The sequence below is a fragment of the Sphaeramia orbicularis genome, chromosome 19 (genome assembly GCF_902148855.1).
Source record: "Sphaeramia orbicularis chromosome 19, fSphaOr1.1, whole genome shotgun sequence".
NCBI classification, from domain to species: domain Eukaryota; kingdom Metazoa; phylum Chordata; class Actinopteri; order Kurtiformes; family Apogonidae; genus Sphaeramia; species Sphaeramia orbicularis.
This window is the reverse complement of record NC_043975.1, coordinates 39,973,674-39,993,971: the sequence shown is the minus strand read 5'-3', so window position 1 is coordinate 39,993,971 and position 20,298 is coordinate 39,973,674. Positions and strand designations below refer to the sequence as shown.

At 41.5% G+C, this 20,298-nt stretch overlaps 1 protein-coding gene and 1 long non-coding RNA gene across 3 annotated transcripts in view; one reads left to right on the top strand and one right to left on the bottom strand.

Moving 5' to 3' along the window:
- Positions 1–20,298, bottom strand: part of chadlb (chondroadherin-like b) — an 80,089-nt gene that overhangs the window by 13,084 nt on the left and 46,707 nt on the right. For both annotated transcript variants that reach the window (XM_030122440.1, XM_030122441.1), the window contains exons 3-6: positions 5,278–5,472; positions 4,999–5,154; positions 1,135–1,280; positions 755–1,036 (exon numbers count right to left, since the gene is read on the bottom strand). In XM_030122440.1, the coding sequence (XP_029978300.1) occupies positions 755–1,036; positions 1,135–1,280; positions 4,999–5,154; positions 5,278–5,472 (779 nt within the window). The remainder of the gene's footprint in view (positions 1–754; positions 1,037–1,134; positions 1,281–4,998; positions 5,155–5,277; positions 5,473–20,298) is intronic.
- Positions 10,916–12,508, top strand: LOC115410699 (uncharacterized). Its single transcript, XR_003934121.1, has 3 exons — positions 10,916–11,031; positions 11,974–11,979; positions 12,427–12,508. It is a non-coding gene; the product is annotated as an uncharacterized LOC115410699 (long non-coding RNA).

The following is a 20,298-nucleotide window of genomic DNA, read 5'->3' as shown; positions in this document are numbered from 1 at the left end:
AGTCTCTGTGGTTGACTTCAACTTCACAATAATTAAACATAAAAAACTTCTTTAGCAGATATGGCGTATTTGGTGTATATTAAGCGGTAGAAAAACTGTCTCACTCCTCACTCCTTCAACATGCCAGTCAGACCAAGTAGAGAACCAGCTGTCCTCTATCCCTAATCACAGGAGGAGGACGGTCCAACCAGGAGGAGGGCATGAGCAGCTGAAAACAATATGAAATCAATCATAATTCATTAATCAATATGACTATTGGCCTTATTTTGATTTACCATTATCCAAAAAATGAATAAATAATATAAATGGCTCCAACATGCGACATTAAAGGATTAGTCCAAATGCCAACGTCGCATGCATCGGGAATGAAAAAAGTACAGCTGTTTACTGTGTTTCTCATCTCGTGAGCAACATATACAAAATAGGCACCTGACTAAATCATTTTTTCTAGAAATTACACCACATGTTTGGACCGTGTGTTTTTGTTAAGTGTGTTATGGTATAAGTATATATTCAACCCGATAAAAGGTGTCATTGTAATGAAATATGTTATGGGTGATCAGTACATGTTAATAATGTGAATCTGCAAAGTAACTAGGAGCTAAGGTTATTTGTAATGTGTGTTGTAGAGTAGAAATGGAGTAGTATGAAATGGAAATACAAGATAAAATACAAGTACATTGAAATTACACTCAGTTACAGTACTTGAGTGAATGAATCTTAGTTACATTTCACCTCAGAATTTCAGGTGTACCTAAGTGGACGCAGGTAGCAGTTGCAGTAGATGGGGTTCCCAGCCAGGTTAAGGCGTGCAAGCTTGGGTGTTCCTGCAGAGAAGGGATGGATAACACGCAGCTGGTTGTAGCTCAGGTCCAAGTGGACAAGGCTGGGGGATTTTGATACAGCTGTATTGGCAAGATCCTGCAGAGACATGTGGTCCAGGAAGAGATGGGTCAGTTTGGGCATGGACACTGTGTCCTCACCCAGGTACGTCATTGGGTTGTAACTCAGGTCCAGACGGATCACCTCTGGCAGTCTGGACAGGAGGAGGACACACAATGTCAAAACAGTGCAATATGTGTTTGTGGAGCTACTTGCATTCCACAGGTTAGCAGGTATTATCACATCACCTACCTTGTCATAGTCTCACTGGGAAAGAACTGTAGCTCATTGTGATCCAGACTGAGACGACTGAGCATGAAAAGACCTGCAAAGGCCTCAATATCCAGGTAATTTAGGGAGTTGTGACTGAGACGTAGCATCTTAATGTTCTGCAAGCCCTGAGTGGAATATAGATCCCAGGATTCACAGGATGAGGTATTACAGATCAAAAAAACAAAACATTTTACATTCCCTAAGCAGAAAAAGTTGTGACAATGTGGAAAATATAAATGAAAACAGAAAGCAGTGATTTCTACTTTCACTTTGATTTGCGTTTCAGAGAAAATGAGGACAACATAATGTAATATCATGATGTAATATTTAATTTTTTGATTAGTTAATTTCATTTTATTGTAAGTATACATCCATTTTTTCCAAAAGTAAAAAATTAGGTAGCAAACATCTGTGATGGGCCATCATATAGTGGAAACCTTTGATTGTGGTCCGCAGCCTCTGAACCCAGAGTAGATGATGATGCTTCTGAACTCATTGTTAACACAAGTCTTCATTTTTGCACAGTAAAAGTTGAACTGGCATTTGTGAATGTAACTCTCTTTTGTTGTGCTTGGCAAAAGTTTGCATCAGTAATCTTGAACCTGTGAATTTACTTCACAGTCTGAGTGACTGAGATCATGGATACTTGGTTTGTGCTCTTTACAAACAGGAGTCCTTCCAAGTTCTTTGGAATCATTAATTCTGTTTTACACCACATCGTGTGAAATATCAACCCCCCCTTCTCACTTTGAACATTGTCATCTCCTCCTGCTGCCATCATTATATCATTATTATTATCAATATACTTGTGATTGTGTTTATTATATAGTTACATGGATGGTAGAGGTTTCTATTGTTGGTACTAACAGCTGCAGTAGTAGTATATCCACTGTTAGTACTTGTATTTGGAGCAGTAGCAGTCATGGGCAGTTATACCAGTAACAGCAGTTCTAGTTATATTTCAGTTTGCTGTGCATCCATGTTTTCTCCCCTTTCCCTCAGTCTCTCTCTCTCACTCTTTCTCTTCCTCTACCCCTCCCTCTTTAACCCCAACTGGTCAAGGCAGATGACTATTCTCCAAAGCTAAGGTCTGCTCCAGGTTTTTGCCTGTTAAAGGAAGCTTTTCACTGCCACTGTCACCACAGGTTTGTTCCTGGAGCATTCTGTTGTGTGTCTGTGAATTGGCCTAGTAAGAGCTTGGTTTGGACCAGGTCTAAATGTACAGTGCCATGAGATAACTTTTGTTTTGATGTTGCACTATATAAAAAAATTTGATTGATTGATGGTTTATACATTTTCAATGATTTTGTCATGTATTTAGGGTAAACTGGTAATTTTGAACCCATTTTTGCTCCTCAAGGACTAGACCTTTCCTGTATGCTGCTTTTATACCAATCATGACTATAATCATCTGATGACATAAGCAGTTCTTCATATCACAAAGGTTTTACCCCAGTAGTATTGACAAGTCTGGTTCCACTACACGGATTTGTCATCATAAATTCCTTTGAGATGATTTCAGCCACATTAAATATAACCAAATGATAGGACCAATATAAAAATAATATTTCAACTACATATGATGCCAATCATATACAGCTGTGTTATGATTGTTCAATGAGTCCACTGATAACCAAAGACGGCTGTCCTTGACCAACTGACTATCAGTAAATTGAATTAATATCAGGCAAAAAATAAATAAACATCAGCAGGTAAGTAAAAGGTCTATTCAGAGCATGATGGCGTAATGGAAAATGACCAGCAAGACCTTTTATTTGTACGGAAGCGTATTGCATTCACACAAAAAAATAAATTCGGCTCTGTTTTTCTGAATTAACGAGATAATTATCTCGTAATTACGAGAAAAAATAAGTTTAAAAAAAATTCGGAAAGCTATCTGGGGGGGGGGGGGGGTGAACCGGGACACCAAGCCACTCCTCCACGGATCTAGTTCTGAGTAATGCTTTCCATCAAGTCCGACAAATAAATTAACACACATTTGCACTCTTCTGCTGTTTATATTTTCTTTAATGCTGGCGAATATCATTTTATTTGACTTCATTAATGCAAACTCCCATTGTGCCTGCAGGAAGCCGGGCTACAGGCTCCGAGCACTTGCTCCTCTCGGGCTTGCATGCCAGTGCGCTTGGAGGGCTTGACATGAGCGTGAAGTGGGGCTTGGAGGTCAGAGCACAGCTTGGTTCTGAGTTCTGTAAACAAAACTAGTTCCATAATCTGTAGACAGAACCGGTTACAAGAACGGAAACAACTTCACACTCCCCCGAAGGGTTTTCAGCAGCAGCACAGGTAGAAGGAGCTCCTGCCTGGATCAGGGACCACTGTCCCACTGACACAGATAAACAGTCGAATTTAATTTTTGTCAGAAAACAGTATCTCGTTAATTCAGAAAAACATAGCCGAATTTTTTTTTTTTTTTCTCCAGTAAACAGTATCTTGTAAATTCAGAAAAACAGAGCCGAATTAATTTTTTTGTGTGAATGCAATACGCTTCTATTTGTTTCTCTTTCTTCACAGAATATTCCTTCGTCTTAAACAGGGATAGAAGTGATGTGACCTTGCTAATATCTCAGTCCCTGAAATGAATTCATTTACTGTACCATCTCATACATACTCTGCCCAAACTCCGTAAAATCTCTGAACTTACATCTTTGTCACATACTCTAAATGCTACCTTGCATGCTGTGTTTGTGTCTCATCTTCTTGTGAAATAAACCACATAAATGACAGCCCTAACTTTTTTTTATTTCAGAATCTCATCTAGCCAAATTTCTGACTACAAGGGTCGTGGGTTACATGTATATCAGTGGCGGCTGCTCGTCTTTCAGAGAGGGGAAGCTCATTGTCGGCTTACATAAAAAAAAAAAAAAAAAAAGTCAAGTTATTTAAACATAAATTCAGCCCTCCGTTCCTTTTTAAGAAAATGGTCGTATCGTACCAACAAGAAAATGTTGAAGTTATGTTAAATTGAAACAAGGAAGTACAATGAGTGTGTTTTATTTATAGTGCAAGAAATGAACAAGTATTTTCGTAGTGGTTTCTCTCTTGATTTCACAGCAGAATGCGCAACAGTATTAAACCGAACTCTGTCAAGTGAAGGAGTATATCTCAAACTAGCTGTCAATCAAACGGGATTCAGCCTTTTGACCGATCCTCCAATCAACACATGTAATCCTGGCGTCAAGCCCGGCTGAGCCCCGCCCACAGCTCCATTCACCCCCAGAGATGCCAGGTGTCCGGGGGCGGGACAACATCATGGCATTTATCCAATTACCGTCCAGTTTTGAGGCAATGAAAAAAACTGTTCCACTCAGTCCCATAGAAGTCCATTGACGCCGGGCGTCTACGGGCAAATGCACTGACCATAGACTGAATGAGAAAACAGCGCAACGGGAATGTATGAGAAGTGAACAACATTGAGTCTGTTGATTTGTGATAAAGCTGATTCTGAATGAACTCGTCTTTGAGATGAACATGTTCTGACACATTTGTAGTCAATGAAATATCAACACAACCGTACATATTTAACCATTTAATTTTCGTAATTTTAGGGGAAGCTGGGCTTCCCTTGCAGTCTGTGAGAAATTGCCACTGATGTATATGTCCTTGCACAAATACCAAGGAGTCAGAACGCATATTCAAAACTGCCCCTATTTCAACTTTTTTCAGATGTGTCTGTGTGGTGCATCTCTATAAAAAGGTTTGCTCATCCAATGAGTCAGTCCCCATTAATTTCAACACAAGATGGATGCAGATTCAAAGGAAAAATGTTTACTAGACAAAAAAATAAATATGTGTCTGGCATTGTACATAGTGTTTGTTTACCTGGAAAGCCATGTTAGGGATGTAGACCAGCTGGTTGTGAGTAAGGGAGAGAAGGTTGAGGAAACCAAGCTGAGAGAAAGCCCCAGGTTGGATCTCCTCCACGCGGTTTCGGTCAATCATCAGCTGCTTCAACGAGGAAAGACCATCGAATGACTCCTGTACATATAAAATGACAGCGAAAGGAGAAATGGTTTGATCCCACTGTATTAAAGAACCAACTTTAATCCTTAAACTACTTAGTGGCTGACAGATGAGAACTGAATCTGCACATGTGGTTACCTGGTAGAGGATGTCAATGTTGTTGTTGGCCAGGTTAAGGAAAACCAGACGACCGAGGCCACGGAAAGCCCCCTCCCTCACTCTGCGGATGTTACAGCGCTGTAGTGACAGGTGAGTCAGGTATGGAGTGTGTTTGAAGGCACCAGTGCGAAGCTCCTGGATGTCATTACCACGAAGATCCAGTTTCACTGTGTTCTAAAAAAAATAGGAATATATAAAACTTGTAGTAGTGTCCATTAATACTATCTATTTTCATTTGACTTAAAGCATCATGACTAGGTCACACTCAAGAAAATTAAATGTCACTGTTGACTATTGTTGACTACAATCAGGAGTATTACATTTTAATTACTGGAAAAGTCATGTTTTTTAGATTAAATCAAGTCTCTTGTATTGTCTGAAAATGAAAACCTGCAAAGTCAAATGTACTTGAGGATTCTGAGTTTTGTTAATGTCGTGTTACCCACAATGGACAGCCCTTGAGAAAAAAGGGTTTGTCCCTTTGGAATCGCTTTGGAGACCCCATGCATCCTTAGACCCCATGCAGTTTTCAAAACTTGAACACATGCCATTTTGTGGGATCATAGTAGAAGGAGTGACAGTGCTTCAAGAACTCAAAGACATTGGTAATGCCTGTGCTCTCCTTTTTGGCATCGTCTATGACTTGAACCTGAGCTATTCATTGGACCTGAAGTACACTTTTGAGTTCATACAAAAGATTCTGATGAAACTTGATCCAAAGCACCTTTCAAACAAAATCCAGGCCCTCAAAAACAAACTGCTGGGATAAGTACAAGAACTCCTGATTAGTCTGCGTTCAGCTGCTTCCAGTGTGACCTGCAAGGCGGCCTGTGTTGATTTGTTTTTTGTGTGATTTGTTTCAATTGCTAAATTAAGCTGTGGTTTTGACAGCGGCTCATTTGTTCTCTGGAACTTCTTTTCTGTTTAACTGCAAAAGTTAAGTTTAAAACTCATGGGGCTGGATCTACAAAAGGTTTGCGTGTATTAAAATGTGTGCAAACTCATTGCACACGCAAAAAAATGTACAAACTGATTTACTAACAGTGCACACTAAGGGTTGCATCTTTCAAAGGTGCAAAACAGCGCGTCTGCATCCAATTAGTACGTTTGACACAATGCATATGCAATATGAGGTGTTCACATGCAATTGTGCGTGTACTGGGAGGAGAACATGTAAATATATAAATTTAGCACACGCAAAGTGATTTCTCAAACCCGAAAGCAATATTGCTCATAGACACTGCGTCTATATTTAACACATCACAAAAGGAGGTGCAAACAGTTCAGATGCATAATTGCGCACACATGGAAGTGGTTAGGAGACATTGAAATGATGAAACAAGATGCAGAGAACGCATTTTTCATCCTCGTGTGAACATTTTTGGAGTGACGGAAGAAACACGCACACACTTTACGGGACTGTTTTCCACTCCTGATGATTGTGATAAAAAATACGCACTGACATTTGGTTACACAGTGGGACTAAATTATGTGCACCTGACAGTCATTCAATCCAACTACCCCACCCCACCCCACCCCACACACACACACACACACCTTTAAAATGAAAAATAAATGAGTCATACAATACCTTCTATGACAAACTCCTCCAACGTTACATTCCTGTGCATTTGGATCATTCAGCGCACTGTTACCATTAGTGCTGGTGTATCCCAGAGCAGTTTAGTGCATGCAAATTCTTCATTTAAACAGGGTGGTCTGCAAGACTTAGCACCTGTTGACATTTGTGCAAGCAATCTTAGTAAATCACCCGCAAACAGCGATTCAATCCCACACGCAAAATTCTAGATTGCATACGTAAATTAGTACACACAAATTGGGATCTTAGTAGATCTGGCCCATGATGGGCTGTGTATGACTTTCGCCACCAATTTTTCATTAAATCTGTAAACACAGAGTCATGGCCTAAGTACCACGAATCCATAAGTCTTTCAGTGATTACACACCTGAATCTCTTCCCTCACAGTGAACAATTTCAAAGTGTACTCCACCATAAACAATCCATTTGTTTACAAACAGAGGTGGTAGGTCACTCTGGCATTTTCAGAAATTTGTTGTGACGTGCATTGTGGCAAGCGGCACTCATTGCAGCTGCAGTAGCAAAAGAGAATGACACCGTTTCCGTGTTTGTTGCCGCTGTGGCCATACTGCTGAGAGAGACCACCATCATCTCTGCCCCTCACTCATCTCTCTACACCACCCCCTCCCTGTCAGAGATGTCCCCCTCCAGTCACCTTCTGCCCCCCTCTCCATCACTGTGGACCAGATGAGGTGGGATCTTAAGAAGACAAAGGCCAGGAACGCCACAGACCCGGACGGCATCTACTCCAGGGTGCTCAGAGAATGTGCAGACCAGCTCAGTGAGGTGGTTCTGTACCTGTTCAGCCTCAGCTTTAGTCTTGACAGAGTCCCCACCCTATGGAGGACCTCCTGTGTGGTTCCAGTTCCTAAAAAAGCCCCCTCCAGTGAACCAAACCACTACAGACCCGTCACTTTGATCTCCCACCACCATGGAGAGGATCATCCTCCACCACCTCTGCTCCCAGGAGAGCTCTGTGCTGGACCCTCTGCAGTTTGCCTAGTGTCCAGGCACTGGGGTGGATAACACCGTCATCTACCTGCTGCACTGGATCCTTTCTCAGCTGGAGTCCCCCAAGAGCACAGTGAGAGTCATGTTCTTTGACTTCCCCAGTGCTTTCAACACCATCCAGCCATTGCTGCTGCAGGGGAAGATGGAGGAGGCAGGTGTGGACCAACATCTGGCTGCGTGGACCACCGACTACCTCACTGACAGACCACAATATGTGAAACTACATAACTGTATGTCAGATGTGGTAGTCTGCAGCATGAGGGCCCTCCAGGGAATGGTGCTCTTACACACTGTTACCTGCAGAATTTCTCTAACGACACTGCCATTGTTGGCTGTGTGGGAAGGGAATGAACACATTTTGTGGACTGGTGTGAGGGAAACCACCTGCTCCTGAACACGGGGAAAATTAAGGAGATTATGATCAACTTCCACAGGTCACCCCCACAACACACACAGGTAAACATCCAGGGCTTGGACATTGAGATAGTGGACTCTATTAAGTACCTGAGTGTTCACCTAAACAATAAACTGGACTGGCAACATAGACGCCCTGTTCAAGAGGGGCCAGAGTCGCCTCTACCTGCTGAGGAGACTGAGGTCCTTCAGAGTGAGCAGGGCTTTCCTCCGGACATTTAATGACTGTGGTGGCCTCTATAGACCACCTTGCCGTCATGTGCTGGGGAGTGGGCAGTACAGAGACAGGAAGAGTCTCAATAAACTGATAAGAACAGCCAGCTCTGTCCTAGGCTGCCCGCTGGACTCCATCGAGGAGGTAGCGGACAGACGGATGTTGGCAAAGCTGACATCCATCATGGATAACCCCTCCCACCACCTGCACCACACTGTAGAGGCTCTGAGCAGCTCCTTCAGCACCAGACTTTTACATCCCCTGTGCAAGAAGGAGCACTTCCGCAGGTCATTCCTCCCCATAGTCGTCAGACTATACAACAGTTCACAGTAACCCTCCCCCACCCCCATACCACACCATGTACATGTGTAACCACAATGTAAACCAGAACTGTGAGCAGTTATGAACGGGGGCCAAGCCTCCCCGCCCACTCGGACCCCAGGGCCCACAGAGACCACGGAAGTCGGCCCCGAAGGACGCGGGTCTGGGGCTGAGCTGGTGGAGGCTGGGCCCCTTTCATAAGGGTTTACAGTTGTAGTTAGTAGGCCTGTAACGGTCCACGTACTGAACCGAACCGTTTCGGTACACACCTGTTCGGTTCGGTACACAGCTGTACCGAAACAGCACAGAATGTTGAGAAAATGAAAAAGGAACGAAAGACGTTGTTCGATGCGGAACTTTAAATCCACGCAAGTTCCACACGGACATATGGAACTAGCGCACAATGACCTAAATATGAAATAGCTGCTTCCATAAGGCTAAAAAAAACAACAAATATGATGTGAACCTGAAGGGAAGAGATTGAAGACCCTCCACCATCATTACAGTCCAGTTTGGGATCACTAAGGGTTCAGGTGAAAGACAACATCGAGGAAAGAGAAGATAAGACAAACATTATTTGGCCCATAGGAACTACGGTAGTTCTAAAACACTGACACTAGCTCTGTCTCTCTCTGTCTTTCTGTCTCTCTCTCTCTCTCACACACACACGCTGTATAATAGAGGAATAGAACCCGGGAGTTGGAAGTTGGAAAGGAGTTGAAAGGATGTAAAGTTTCACTTTCGTTTCACGCCAGCATTAGTTACGTTAGTTATGGACCGAACCCCCACGTATAACACCCCCCCCCCCGTGTTTTTGAGAAATCACACCCTGCACAACACACACACACACACAAGTACACAAAGTGGCATAAACAGTTTGTTAGTTTTCCTAAAATAAATAATTAGGTTAATTTGTCAACGTTGCTCTTCAGTTTGTTTAAACAGAATACCAGTTTACCCTCTTGTTAATGTTGCACTTCATATGGAATTTTTTTGTTGTTATTTTAATGCAGAATGTGAACTGACAGAACTGTGATTAGATTTTTGTTGTTTGTTCAAAACTCCCTTTCAGGGAAAAGTGCAATAATGTTTAAAATACATTTAGTAATATTTTATTTTCTATTTGATTTACAGCAGCAGAATTACATTATTCCTTTTTTTCTATATTCTATTGTCTCCTAAAGTTGGTGGAAGAATGTTCAAAAATTCATAAATGTATTAAAGACATTTTGAGCGGTTTTCTTTCTTCCCGTTCATAAGGGTTTACAGTTGTAGTTAGTATTCCACCGTCTGAGCCGTTGTATTCACTGGAATGGGACAAATGCACCAGTAGAGTGGAAGGAGGAATGTGTGGGACTGGGATTTGTTGTAATAAATTACACCCACGTTGATCAATCATTACCAAACTTTACAGCTGGTCTCAGGAGTGTCCCCACATCATACTCACTGAATTTCGTGTGAATCGGACCAACTTTTTTGTGACTTGGTTTTTCTCTGCTTATAGCGCAACCTATTGTCCGATTTGTGCCAAATTTGGCACAGAGCCTCTGGTTTACGTCTAAAACAAGTATATTAAGTTTGATGTGGATAGCATTTATTTTGACAAAGCTATGCCACAATATGTGTTTTTTCGCTAGCAAAAAAATTTGTTCATTTATAACTAGCACATTTTTTACAGCAGCAAACTGATTGTGATAACTTTAGATCAGAAGCCTCTGGAGATTGTCTGTGCAAAGTTTGAAGCCAACGGGGCTTAAACCCTAGTAGGAGTTTGAAAAAGTATGTTTTCGATATGTAGCAATGTAGAAAGGAAAATATGCTGCAGAAGTGGGCAGGGCCTATGTCAGAAGAGTCATCTCTATCCAAGGAATACAAAGATGTAAAGTTTATGAATGTGTCATTTAAAATGTGGAAGTTAGAGGCAAGAATGCATATTTGTCTGTTATAGCGCCACCTAGTGGAGAACATCCAGAGTTTTTGCTCTGGTAGATCTGTGTCCTATTCTATAGGGTCCATAGAAATTTCACAGCCCTCAGCAGAACAGTTCAGCTGTAGGAAATGTTTGTTGTTTAACTTGTAATAAGCAACGCCCACATTGTTAAACCACACCCAGCTTCAAGATATGGCCTCAGGAAAGGCCCTTCATTATACCCACCAAATTTCATAGAAATTGGTGTTGCCGTTTAGACCCCGGGCCCCACAGAGCCCACGGAAGTCGACCCCGAAAGACATTAGTCTGGGGCTGAGCTGGTGGAGGCTGGGCCCCTTTCATAAGGGTTTACAGTTGTAGTTAGTAGGCCTGTAACGGTCCACGTACCGAACCGTTTCAGTACACACCTGTTCGGTTCGGTACACAGCTGTACCGAAACAGCACAGAATGTTGAGAAAATGAAAAAGGAACGAATGACGTTGTTCGATGGGGAACTTTAAATCCGCGCAAGTTCCACACGGACATATGAAACTAGTGCACAATGACCCAAATATGAAATAGCTGCTTCCATAAGGTTAAAAAAATATATATATATATGATGTGAACCTGAAGGGAAGAGACTGAAGACCCTCCACCATCATTACACTCCAGTTTGGGATCACTAAGGGTTCAGGTGAAAGACAACAACGAGGAAAGAGAAGATTAGACGAATGTTATTTAGCCCATAGGAACTACGATAGTTCTAAAACACTGACACTAGCTCTGTCTCTCTCTCTCTCACACACACACACGCTGTATAATAGAGGAATAGAACCCGGGAGTTGGAAGTTGGAAAGGAGTTGAAAGGATGTGAAGTTTCACTTTCGTTTCACGCCAGCGTTAGTTACGTTAGTTATGGACCTAACCCCCACATATAACACCCCCCCGTGTTTTTGAGAAATTGCACCCTGCACAACACACACACACACAAGTACACAAAGTAGCATAAACAGTTTGTTAGTTGTCCTAAAATATATAATTAGGTTAATTTGTCAATGTTGTTCTTCAGTTTGTTTAAACAGAATACCACTTTACCCTCTTGTTAATGTTGCACTTCATATGGAATTTTTTTGTTGTTATTTTATTGCAGAATGTGAACTGACAATGTGATTAGATTTTTGTTGTTTGTTCAAAACTCCCTTTCAGGGAAAAGTGCAATAATGTTTAAAATACATTTAGTAATATTTTATTTTCTATTTGATTTATAGCAGCGAATGACATTATTCCTGTTTTTCTATATTCTATTGTCTCCTAAAGTTGGTGGAAGAATGTTCAAAAATTCATAAATGTATTAAAGACATTTTGAGGGGCTTTCTTTCTTCCTGTACTGAACCGAAAAAAAAAAACGAACCGTGGCTTTCAAAACCGAAAACGTACTGAACTGAAGATTTTGTGTACCGTTACAGGCCTAGTAGTTAGTATTCCACCGTCTGAGCTGCTGTATTCACTGTAATGGGACAAATGCACCAGTAGAGTAGAAGGAGGAATGTGTGGGGACTGGGATTTGTTGAAATTAATTACACCCAAAACTAAACTTTACAGGTGGTCTCAGGAGTGACCCCACATCATACCCACCAAATTTCATAGACACTGGTTAAGCCGTTTAAGAGATATACATTTTCCATATTTGCAGCGCCCCCTAGAGGCCAACATTCACCAAATTTGGCTCATACCGTCAGAGTAACATATCAAAAAAATGATCTAACATTTGGTGTTGATAGCATTTAATTTGTTCGAGATATGTAATAGTTAAAATTTTTTTAGCTAGCTACAAAAATGTATTCCTTTATGATTTTCATGTTTTTCGACTGAACAAAATCCTTTTGATAACTTAGTTTCATGTCCATGAGAAGAGCGTACATGCCAAGATTCACAGAGATGAGATAAAATCCCAAGTAAGAGTTTGAAAAAGGAGGTTTTCCAGTTTTTGCAATTTTGCTGGAAAAAAAGTCCTCCCCCAAATCTGCCTGACCACCCCCACGTGATTCAGCTGTACATAGAAAATCTGAGGATATGAGGTTTTTTAATGTGCGATATGCAGTGTGGGAGTTATATACCCAAATGCATATGCCTTGGCAATAGCGCCCCCTGCTGGTGGACATATATAATTGTTTGCATCTCAGTTCTGTGCAGGGGTCTGGACCAACCCTCCAAATGTCAGCGCTCTACCATGTACGCTTTAGGCTGCAGGAACAGTTTGAGCCGTATTCCCTGCATTCACTAGAATGGGACCAATGCATTAGGAATGCAAAAGGATTACTAGAACTGCGAGCAGTTATGAACGGGGGACAAGCCTCCCCGCCCACTCGGACCCCAGGCCCCACAGAGCCCATGGAAGTCGGCCCTGATGGACGTGGGTCTGGGGCTGAGCTGGTGGAGGCTGGGCCCCGTTCATAAGGGTTTACAGTTGGAGTTAGTATTCCACCGTCTGAGCCGCCGTATTCACTGGAATGGGACAAATGCACCAGTAGAGTGGAAGGAGGAATGTGTGGGACTGGGATTAGTTGGAATAGATTACACTCACGTTGACCAATCATTACTAAACTTTACAGCTGGTCTCAGGAGTGACCCCACATTATACTCACCAAATTTCGTTGAAATCTGTAAAGGCGTTTCAGAGACAAAAATTTCACATATTTGCAGCGCCCAATAGAGGCTAACATTCATCAAATTCAGCTCATACCCTCACAGTGACATGTAAAAAAAGTATCTAATATTTGGTGTTGAAAGAATTTAATTTGTCTGAGAAATGTAATAGTTAACATTTTTTTAGCTAGCTACAGAAAATTATTCATTGAATAAATTTCACATTTTTTGACCGAACAAAATCCTTTTGATAACTTAGTGTCATGTCTATGAGAAGAGCGTACATTCCAAGATTCACGCAGATCGGAAAAAATCTCAAGTAGGAGTTTGAAAAAGTAGGTTTTCCAGTTTTCACAATTTTGCCGGTTAAAAAGTCGTCCCCCAAATCTGCCTGACCACGCCCATGTGATTCAACCCTATTCAGGGAATCTGAGGATATGAGGTTTTTTAATGTGTGATATGCAGTGTGGGATTTATAGACCAAAATGCATATGCCTTGGTTCTATGGCCCCCTGCTGGTGGACATATATAATTGTTTGCGTCTCAGTTCCGTGCAGGGGTCTGGACCAACCCTCCAAATGTCAGCGCTCTACCATGTACGCTTTAGGCTGCAGGAACAGTTGGAGCCGGATTCCCTGCATTCACTGGAATGGGACAAATGCATTAGGAATGCAAAAGGAGGAATGTGTGGGACTGGGATTTGTTGTAATAAATTACACCCGCGTTGACCAATTGTTACCAAACTTTACAGCTGGTCTCAGGAGTGACCGCACATCATGCTCACCGAATTTCGTGTGAATCGGACCAACTTTTTTGTGACTTGGTTTTTCTCTGCTTATAGCGCCACCTATAATCCGATTGGTTCCAAATTTGGTACAGTGCCTCTGGTTTACGTCTAAAACAAGAATGTTAACTTTGATATGGATAGCATTTATTTTGACAAAGATATGCAACAATATGTGTTTTTAAGCTAGCAAAAATTTTTACTCATTTATAACTAGCAAATTTTTTACAGCAGCAAGCTGATTGTAATAACTTTAGATCAGAAGCCTCTGGACATTGTCTGTGCAAAGTTTGAAGCCAATGGGGCTTAAACCCTAGTAGGAGTTTGAAAAAGTATTTTTTCAATATGTAGTGACTTAGAAAGAAAAATATGAAGAGGAAGTGGGCGTGGCCTATGTCAGAAGACTCATCTCTATCCAAGAAATACAAAGAATTTAAAGTTTATGAATGTGTCATTTAAAATGTGGAAGTTAGAGCCAAAAATGCGTATTTGTCTGTTATAGCGCCACCTAGTGGAGTACATCCACAGTTTTTGCTCTGGTAGATCTGTGTCCTATTCTATAGGGTCCATAGAAATTTCACAACCCTCAGCAGAACAGTTCAGCTGTAGGAAATGTTTGTTGTTTAACTTGTAATAAGTCACGCCCACATTTTTCAGCCACGCCCACCTTAGAGATATAGCCTCAGGAAAGGCCCTTCATCATACCCACCAAATGTCGTAGAAATCGGTGCAGCCGTTTAGGAGATATAAATTTTCCAAATTTGCAGCGCCCCCTAGTGGCCAACATTCACCAAATTTGGCTCATACCCTCACAGTCACATGAGAACCAAGGATCTCAGATCTGGTGTTGATAGCATTTACTTTGACTGAGATATGTAAGAGTTAGCATTTTTTTAGCTAGCTGGAGAAATTAGTTCTTTAATTATATGCGCATTTTGCAACCAAACAAAATTCTTGTAATAACTTTGGATCAGGCCCATGAGAAGAGTGTATGTGCCAAAATTCACGCAGATCAGACAAAATCCCAAGTCGGAGTTTGAAAAAGTAGGTTTTATAGTTTTCGCAAATTTGCGTGGAAAAAAGTCATGGCGGAAATGGGCGTGGCCTAGCTCACGTGATTCAGTACTATTCAGGGAATGTGAGGATGTAAGGTTTTTGAATGTGCGACATACGGTGTGGGAGTTATAGACCAAAACGTGTTATCCTTGATTATTGCGCCCCCTACTGGTGAATATATGTGCATTTTTGCGTCTGAGTTACGTGCAGGGGTCTGGACCAACCCTCCAAATTGCACCACTGTACCATGTATGGTGTAGGCTGCAGTAACAGTTTTAGAGAGAGAAGAATAAAAAGAAGATGAACTACAACTGCGAGCAGTTATGAACGGGGGCCAAGCCTCCCCGCCCACTCGGACCCCAGGCCCCACAGAGCCCACGGAAGTCGTCCCCGAAGGACGCGGGTCTGGGGCTGAGCTGGTGGAGGCTGGGCCCCGTTCATAAGGGTTTACAGTTGGAGTTAGTATTCCACCGTCTGAGCCGCTGTATTCACTGGAATGGGACAAATGCACCAGTAGAGTGGAAGGAGGAATGTGTGGGACTGGGATTAGTTGGAATAGATTACACTCACGTTGACCAATCATTACTAAACTTTACAGCTGGTCTCAGGAGTGACCCCACATCATACTCACCGAATTACAAAGATATCTGTAAAGGTGTTTCAGAGATAAAAATGTTACATATTTGCAGCGCCCAGTAGAGGCTAACATTTGTCAAATTCGGCTCATACCCTCACAGTGACATGTTAACCAAGTATCTAATATTTGGAGTTGATAGCATTTAATTTGTCTGAGATATGCAATAGTTAACATTTTTTTAGCTAGCTACAGAAATTTATTCATTAATAATTTTAACATTTTTTGACCGAAAAAAATCCTTTTGATAACTTAGTATCATGTCTATGAGAAGAGTGTACATGCCAAGATTCACACAGATAGGGTAAAATCCCAAGTAGGAGTTTCAAAAAGTAGGTTTTCCAGTTTTCGCAATTTTGCCGGAAAAAAGGCGTCCCCCAAATCTGCCTGAACACACCCATGTGATTCAATCCTATTCAGGAAATCTGAGGATATGAGGTTTTTTAATATGTGACATACAGTGTGGGAGTTATAGACCAAAATGCATTGTCTTTGGTTCTATCGCCCCCTGTTGGTGGACATATATAATTGTTTGCGTCTCAGTTCCGTGCAGGGGTCTGGACCAACCCTCCAAATGTCAGCGCTCTACCATGTACGCTTTAGGCTGCAGGAACAGTTGGAGCCGGATTCCCTGCATTCACTGGAATGGGACCAGTGCATTAGGAATGCAAAAGGAGGAATGTGTGGGACTGGGATTTGTTGTAATAAATTACACCCACGTTGACCAATCATTACCAAACTTTACAGCTGGTCTCAGGAGTGACCCCACATCATACTCACCAAATTTTGTATGAATCGGACCAACTTTTTTGTGACTTGATATTTCTCTGTTTATAGCGCCCCCTATTTTCCGATAAGTACCAAATTTGGCACAGAGCCTCTGGTTGATCTTTAAAACAAGTAACTAAAGTTTGATGTGGATAGCATTTTTTTTGAGAAAGATATGCAACAATATGTGTTTTTTAGCTAGCAAAAAAATTTGTTCGTTTATAACTAGCACATTTTTTACAGCAGCAAGCTGATTGTGATAACTTTAGATCAGAAGCGTCTGAAGATTGTCTGTGCAAAGTTTGAAGCCAATGGGGCTTAAACCCTAGTAGGAGTTAGAAAAAGTATGTTTTCAATATCTAGCAACTTAGAAAGAAAAATCTGCAGTGGAAGTGGGCGTGGCCTATGTCAAAAGACTCATCTTTATCCAAGGAATACAAAGATGTAAAGTTTATGAACGTGTCATTCAAAATGTGGAAGTTAGAGGCAAAAATGCGTATTTGTCCTTTATAGCACCACCTAGTGGAGCACATCCACAGGTTTTGCTCTGGTAGATCTGTGTCCTATTCTATAGGGTCCATAGAAATTTCACAGCCCTCAGCAGAACAGTTCAGCTGTAGGAAATGTTTGTTGTTTAAGTTGAAATAAGCCACGCCCACATTGTTCAGACACACCCACCTTCAAGATATGGCCTCAGGACGGGACCTCCATCATACCCACCAAATTTTGTAGAAATCAGTCAAGCCATTTAGGAGATATAAATTTTTTATATTTGCAGCGCCCCCTAGTGGCCAACATTCACCAAATTCAGCTTATACCCTCAGAGTCACATGAGAACCAAGGATCTAAGATCTGGTGTTGATAGCTTTTACTTGGACCGAGATATGTAAGAGTTAGCATTTTTTTAGCTAGCTACAGAAATTTGTTCGTTAATTATTTGCGTATTTTTCAACCAAACAAAATTATTGTAATAACTTTGAATCAGGTCCATGAGAAGAGTGTATGTGCCAAAATTCACGCAGATCGGACAAAGTCCCAAGTCGGAGTTCGAAAAAGTAGGTTTTCCAGTTTTCGCGATTTTACGGGGAAAAAAAGTCTGGCGGAAATGGGCGTGGCCAAGCTCACGTGATTCAGTACTATTCAGGGAATCTGAGGACATATGGTTTTTGAATGTGCGACATACGGTGTGGGAGTTATAGACAAAAACGCGTTATCTTTGATTATAGCGCCCCCTACTGGTGAATGTATGCGCATTTTTGCGTCTGAGGTCCCTGCAGGGGTCTGGACCAACCCTCCAAATTGCACCACCGTACCATGTACGGTTTAGGCTGCAGTAACAGTTTTATCAACGGAAGAATAAAAATAATAACTAGAACTGCGAGCAGTTATGAACGGGGGCCAAGCCTCCCCGCCCACTCGGACCCCAGGCCCCACAGAGCCCACGGAAGTCGGCCCCGAAGGACGTGGGTCTGGGGCCGAGCTGGTGGAGGCTGGGCCCCATTCATAAGGGTTTACAGTTGGAGTTAGTATTCCACCGTCTGAGCCGCTGTATTCACTGGAATGGGACAAATGCACCAGTAGAGTGGAAGGAGGAATGTGTGGGACTGGGATTAGTTGGAATAGATTACACTCACGTTGACCAATCATTAATAAACTTTACAACTGGTCTCAGGAGTGACCCCACATCATACTCACCAAATTACATAGAAATCTGTAAAGGAGTTTCAGAGAAAAAAAAAATCACATATTTGCAGCGCCCATTAGAGGCTTACATTCATCAAATTCAGCTGATAACCTCACAGTGACATGTCAACCAAGTATCTACTGGTCTCAGGAGTCACCCCACATCATACTTATATAATTCATTAGAAAACCGGTTTAGCCGTTTAAGAAATATAAATTTCTCATGTTTGCAGCACTCACTACAGTCCAACATTCACAAAATTCTGCTCATACCCTCAAAGACAGATGAGAACCAAAGATCTAAGATCTGGTGTTGATAGCATTTATTTTGACTGAGATATGTAATAGTTAACATTTTTTTAGCTAGCTAAAGAAATGTATTCATTTATAATTGTAGCATGTTTCGACTGAACGAAATTCTTTTGATAAGTTAGTAACATGTCTATGACAAGAGCGTAAATGCCAAGATTCACACAGATCAGATAAAATCCCAAGTACGAGTTTCAAAAATAGGTTTTCCAGTTTTCGCAGTTTTGCCGGAAAAAAAGTCATCCCACAAATCTGCCTGACCACGCCTACATGATTCAACCCTATTCAGGAAATCTGAGGATATGAGGTTTTTTAATATGTGACATACAGTGTGGGAGTTATAGACCAAAATGCATATGCCTTGGTTCTATGGCCCCCTGCTGGTGGACATATATAATTGTTTGCGTCTCAGTTCCGTGCAGGGGTCTGGACCAACCCTCCAAATGTCAGCGCTCTACCATGTACGCTTTAGGCTGCAGGAACAGTTGGATTCGGATTCCCTGCATTCACTGGAATGGGACCAATGCATGAGGAATGCAAAAGGAGGAATGTGTGGGACTTGGATTTGTTGTAATAAATTACACCCACGTAGACCAATCATTACCAAACTTTAAAGCTGGTCTCAGGATTGACCCCACATCATATTCACCGAATTTCGTGTGAATCGGACCAACTTTTTTGTGACTTGATATTTCTCTGTTGATAGCGCCCCCTATTTTCCGATTTTACCAAATTTGGCACAGAGCCTCTGGTTGATCTCTAAAACAAGTGACTAAAGTTTGATGTGGATAGCATTTACTTTGAGAAAGATATGCAACAATATGTGTTTTTTAGCTGGCAAAAAAATTTGTTCGTTTATAACTAGCACATTTTTTACAGCAGCAAGCTGATTGTGATAACTTTAGATCAAAAGCCTCTGGAGATTGTCTGTGCAAAGTTTGAAGCCAATGGGGCTTAAACCCTAGTAGGAGTTCAAAAAAGTATGTTTTTGATATGTAGCAACTTAGAAAGAAAAATTTGCAGTGGAAGTGGGCGTGGCCTATGTCAAAAGACTCATCTCTATCCAAGGAATACAAAGATGTAAAGTTTATGAATGTGTCATTCAAAATGTGGAAGTTAGAGGCAAAAACGCATATTTGTCTGTTATAGCGCCACCTAGTGGAGTACATCCACAGTTTTTGCTCTGGTAGATCTGTGTCCTATTCTATAGGGTCCATAGAAATTTCACAGCCCTCAGCAGAACAGTTCAGCTGTAGGAAATGTTTGTTGTTTAACTTGAAATAAGCCACGCCCACATTTTTCAGCCACACCCACCTTCAAGATATGGCCTCAGGATTCGCCCTCCATCATACCCACCAAATTTTGTAGAAATCAGTGCAGCCGTTTCAGAGATATAAATTTTCCATATTTGCAGCGCCCCCTAGTGGCCAAAATCCACCAAATTCGGCTCATACCCTCAGAGTCACATGAGAACCAAGGATCTAAGATCTGGTGTTGATAGCATTTATTTTGACCGAGATATGTAAGAGTAAGTATTTTTTTAGCTAGCTACAGAAATTTGTTATTTAATTATTTGCGCATTCTTCGACCAAAGAAAATTCTTGTAATAACTTTGGATCAGGCGCATGAGACGAGTGTATGTGCCAAAATT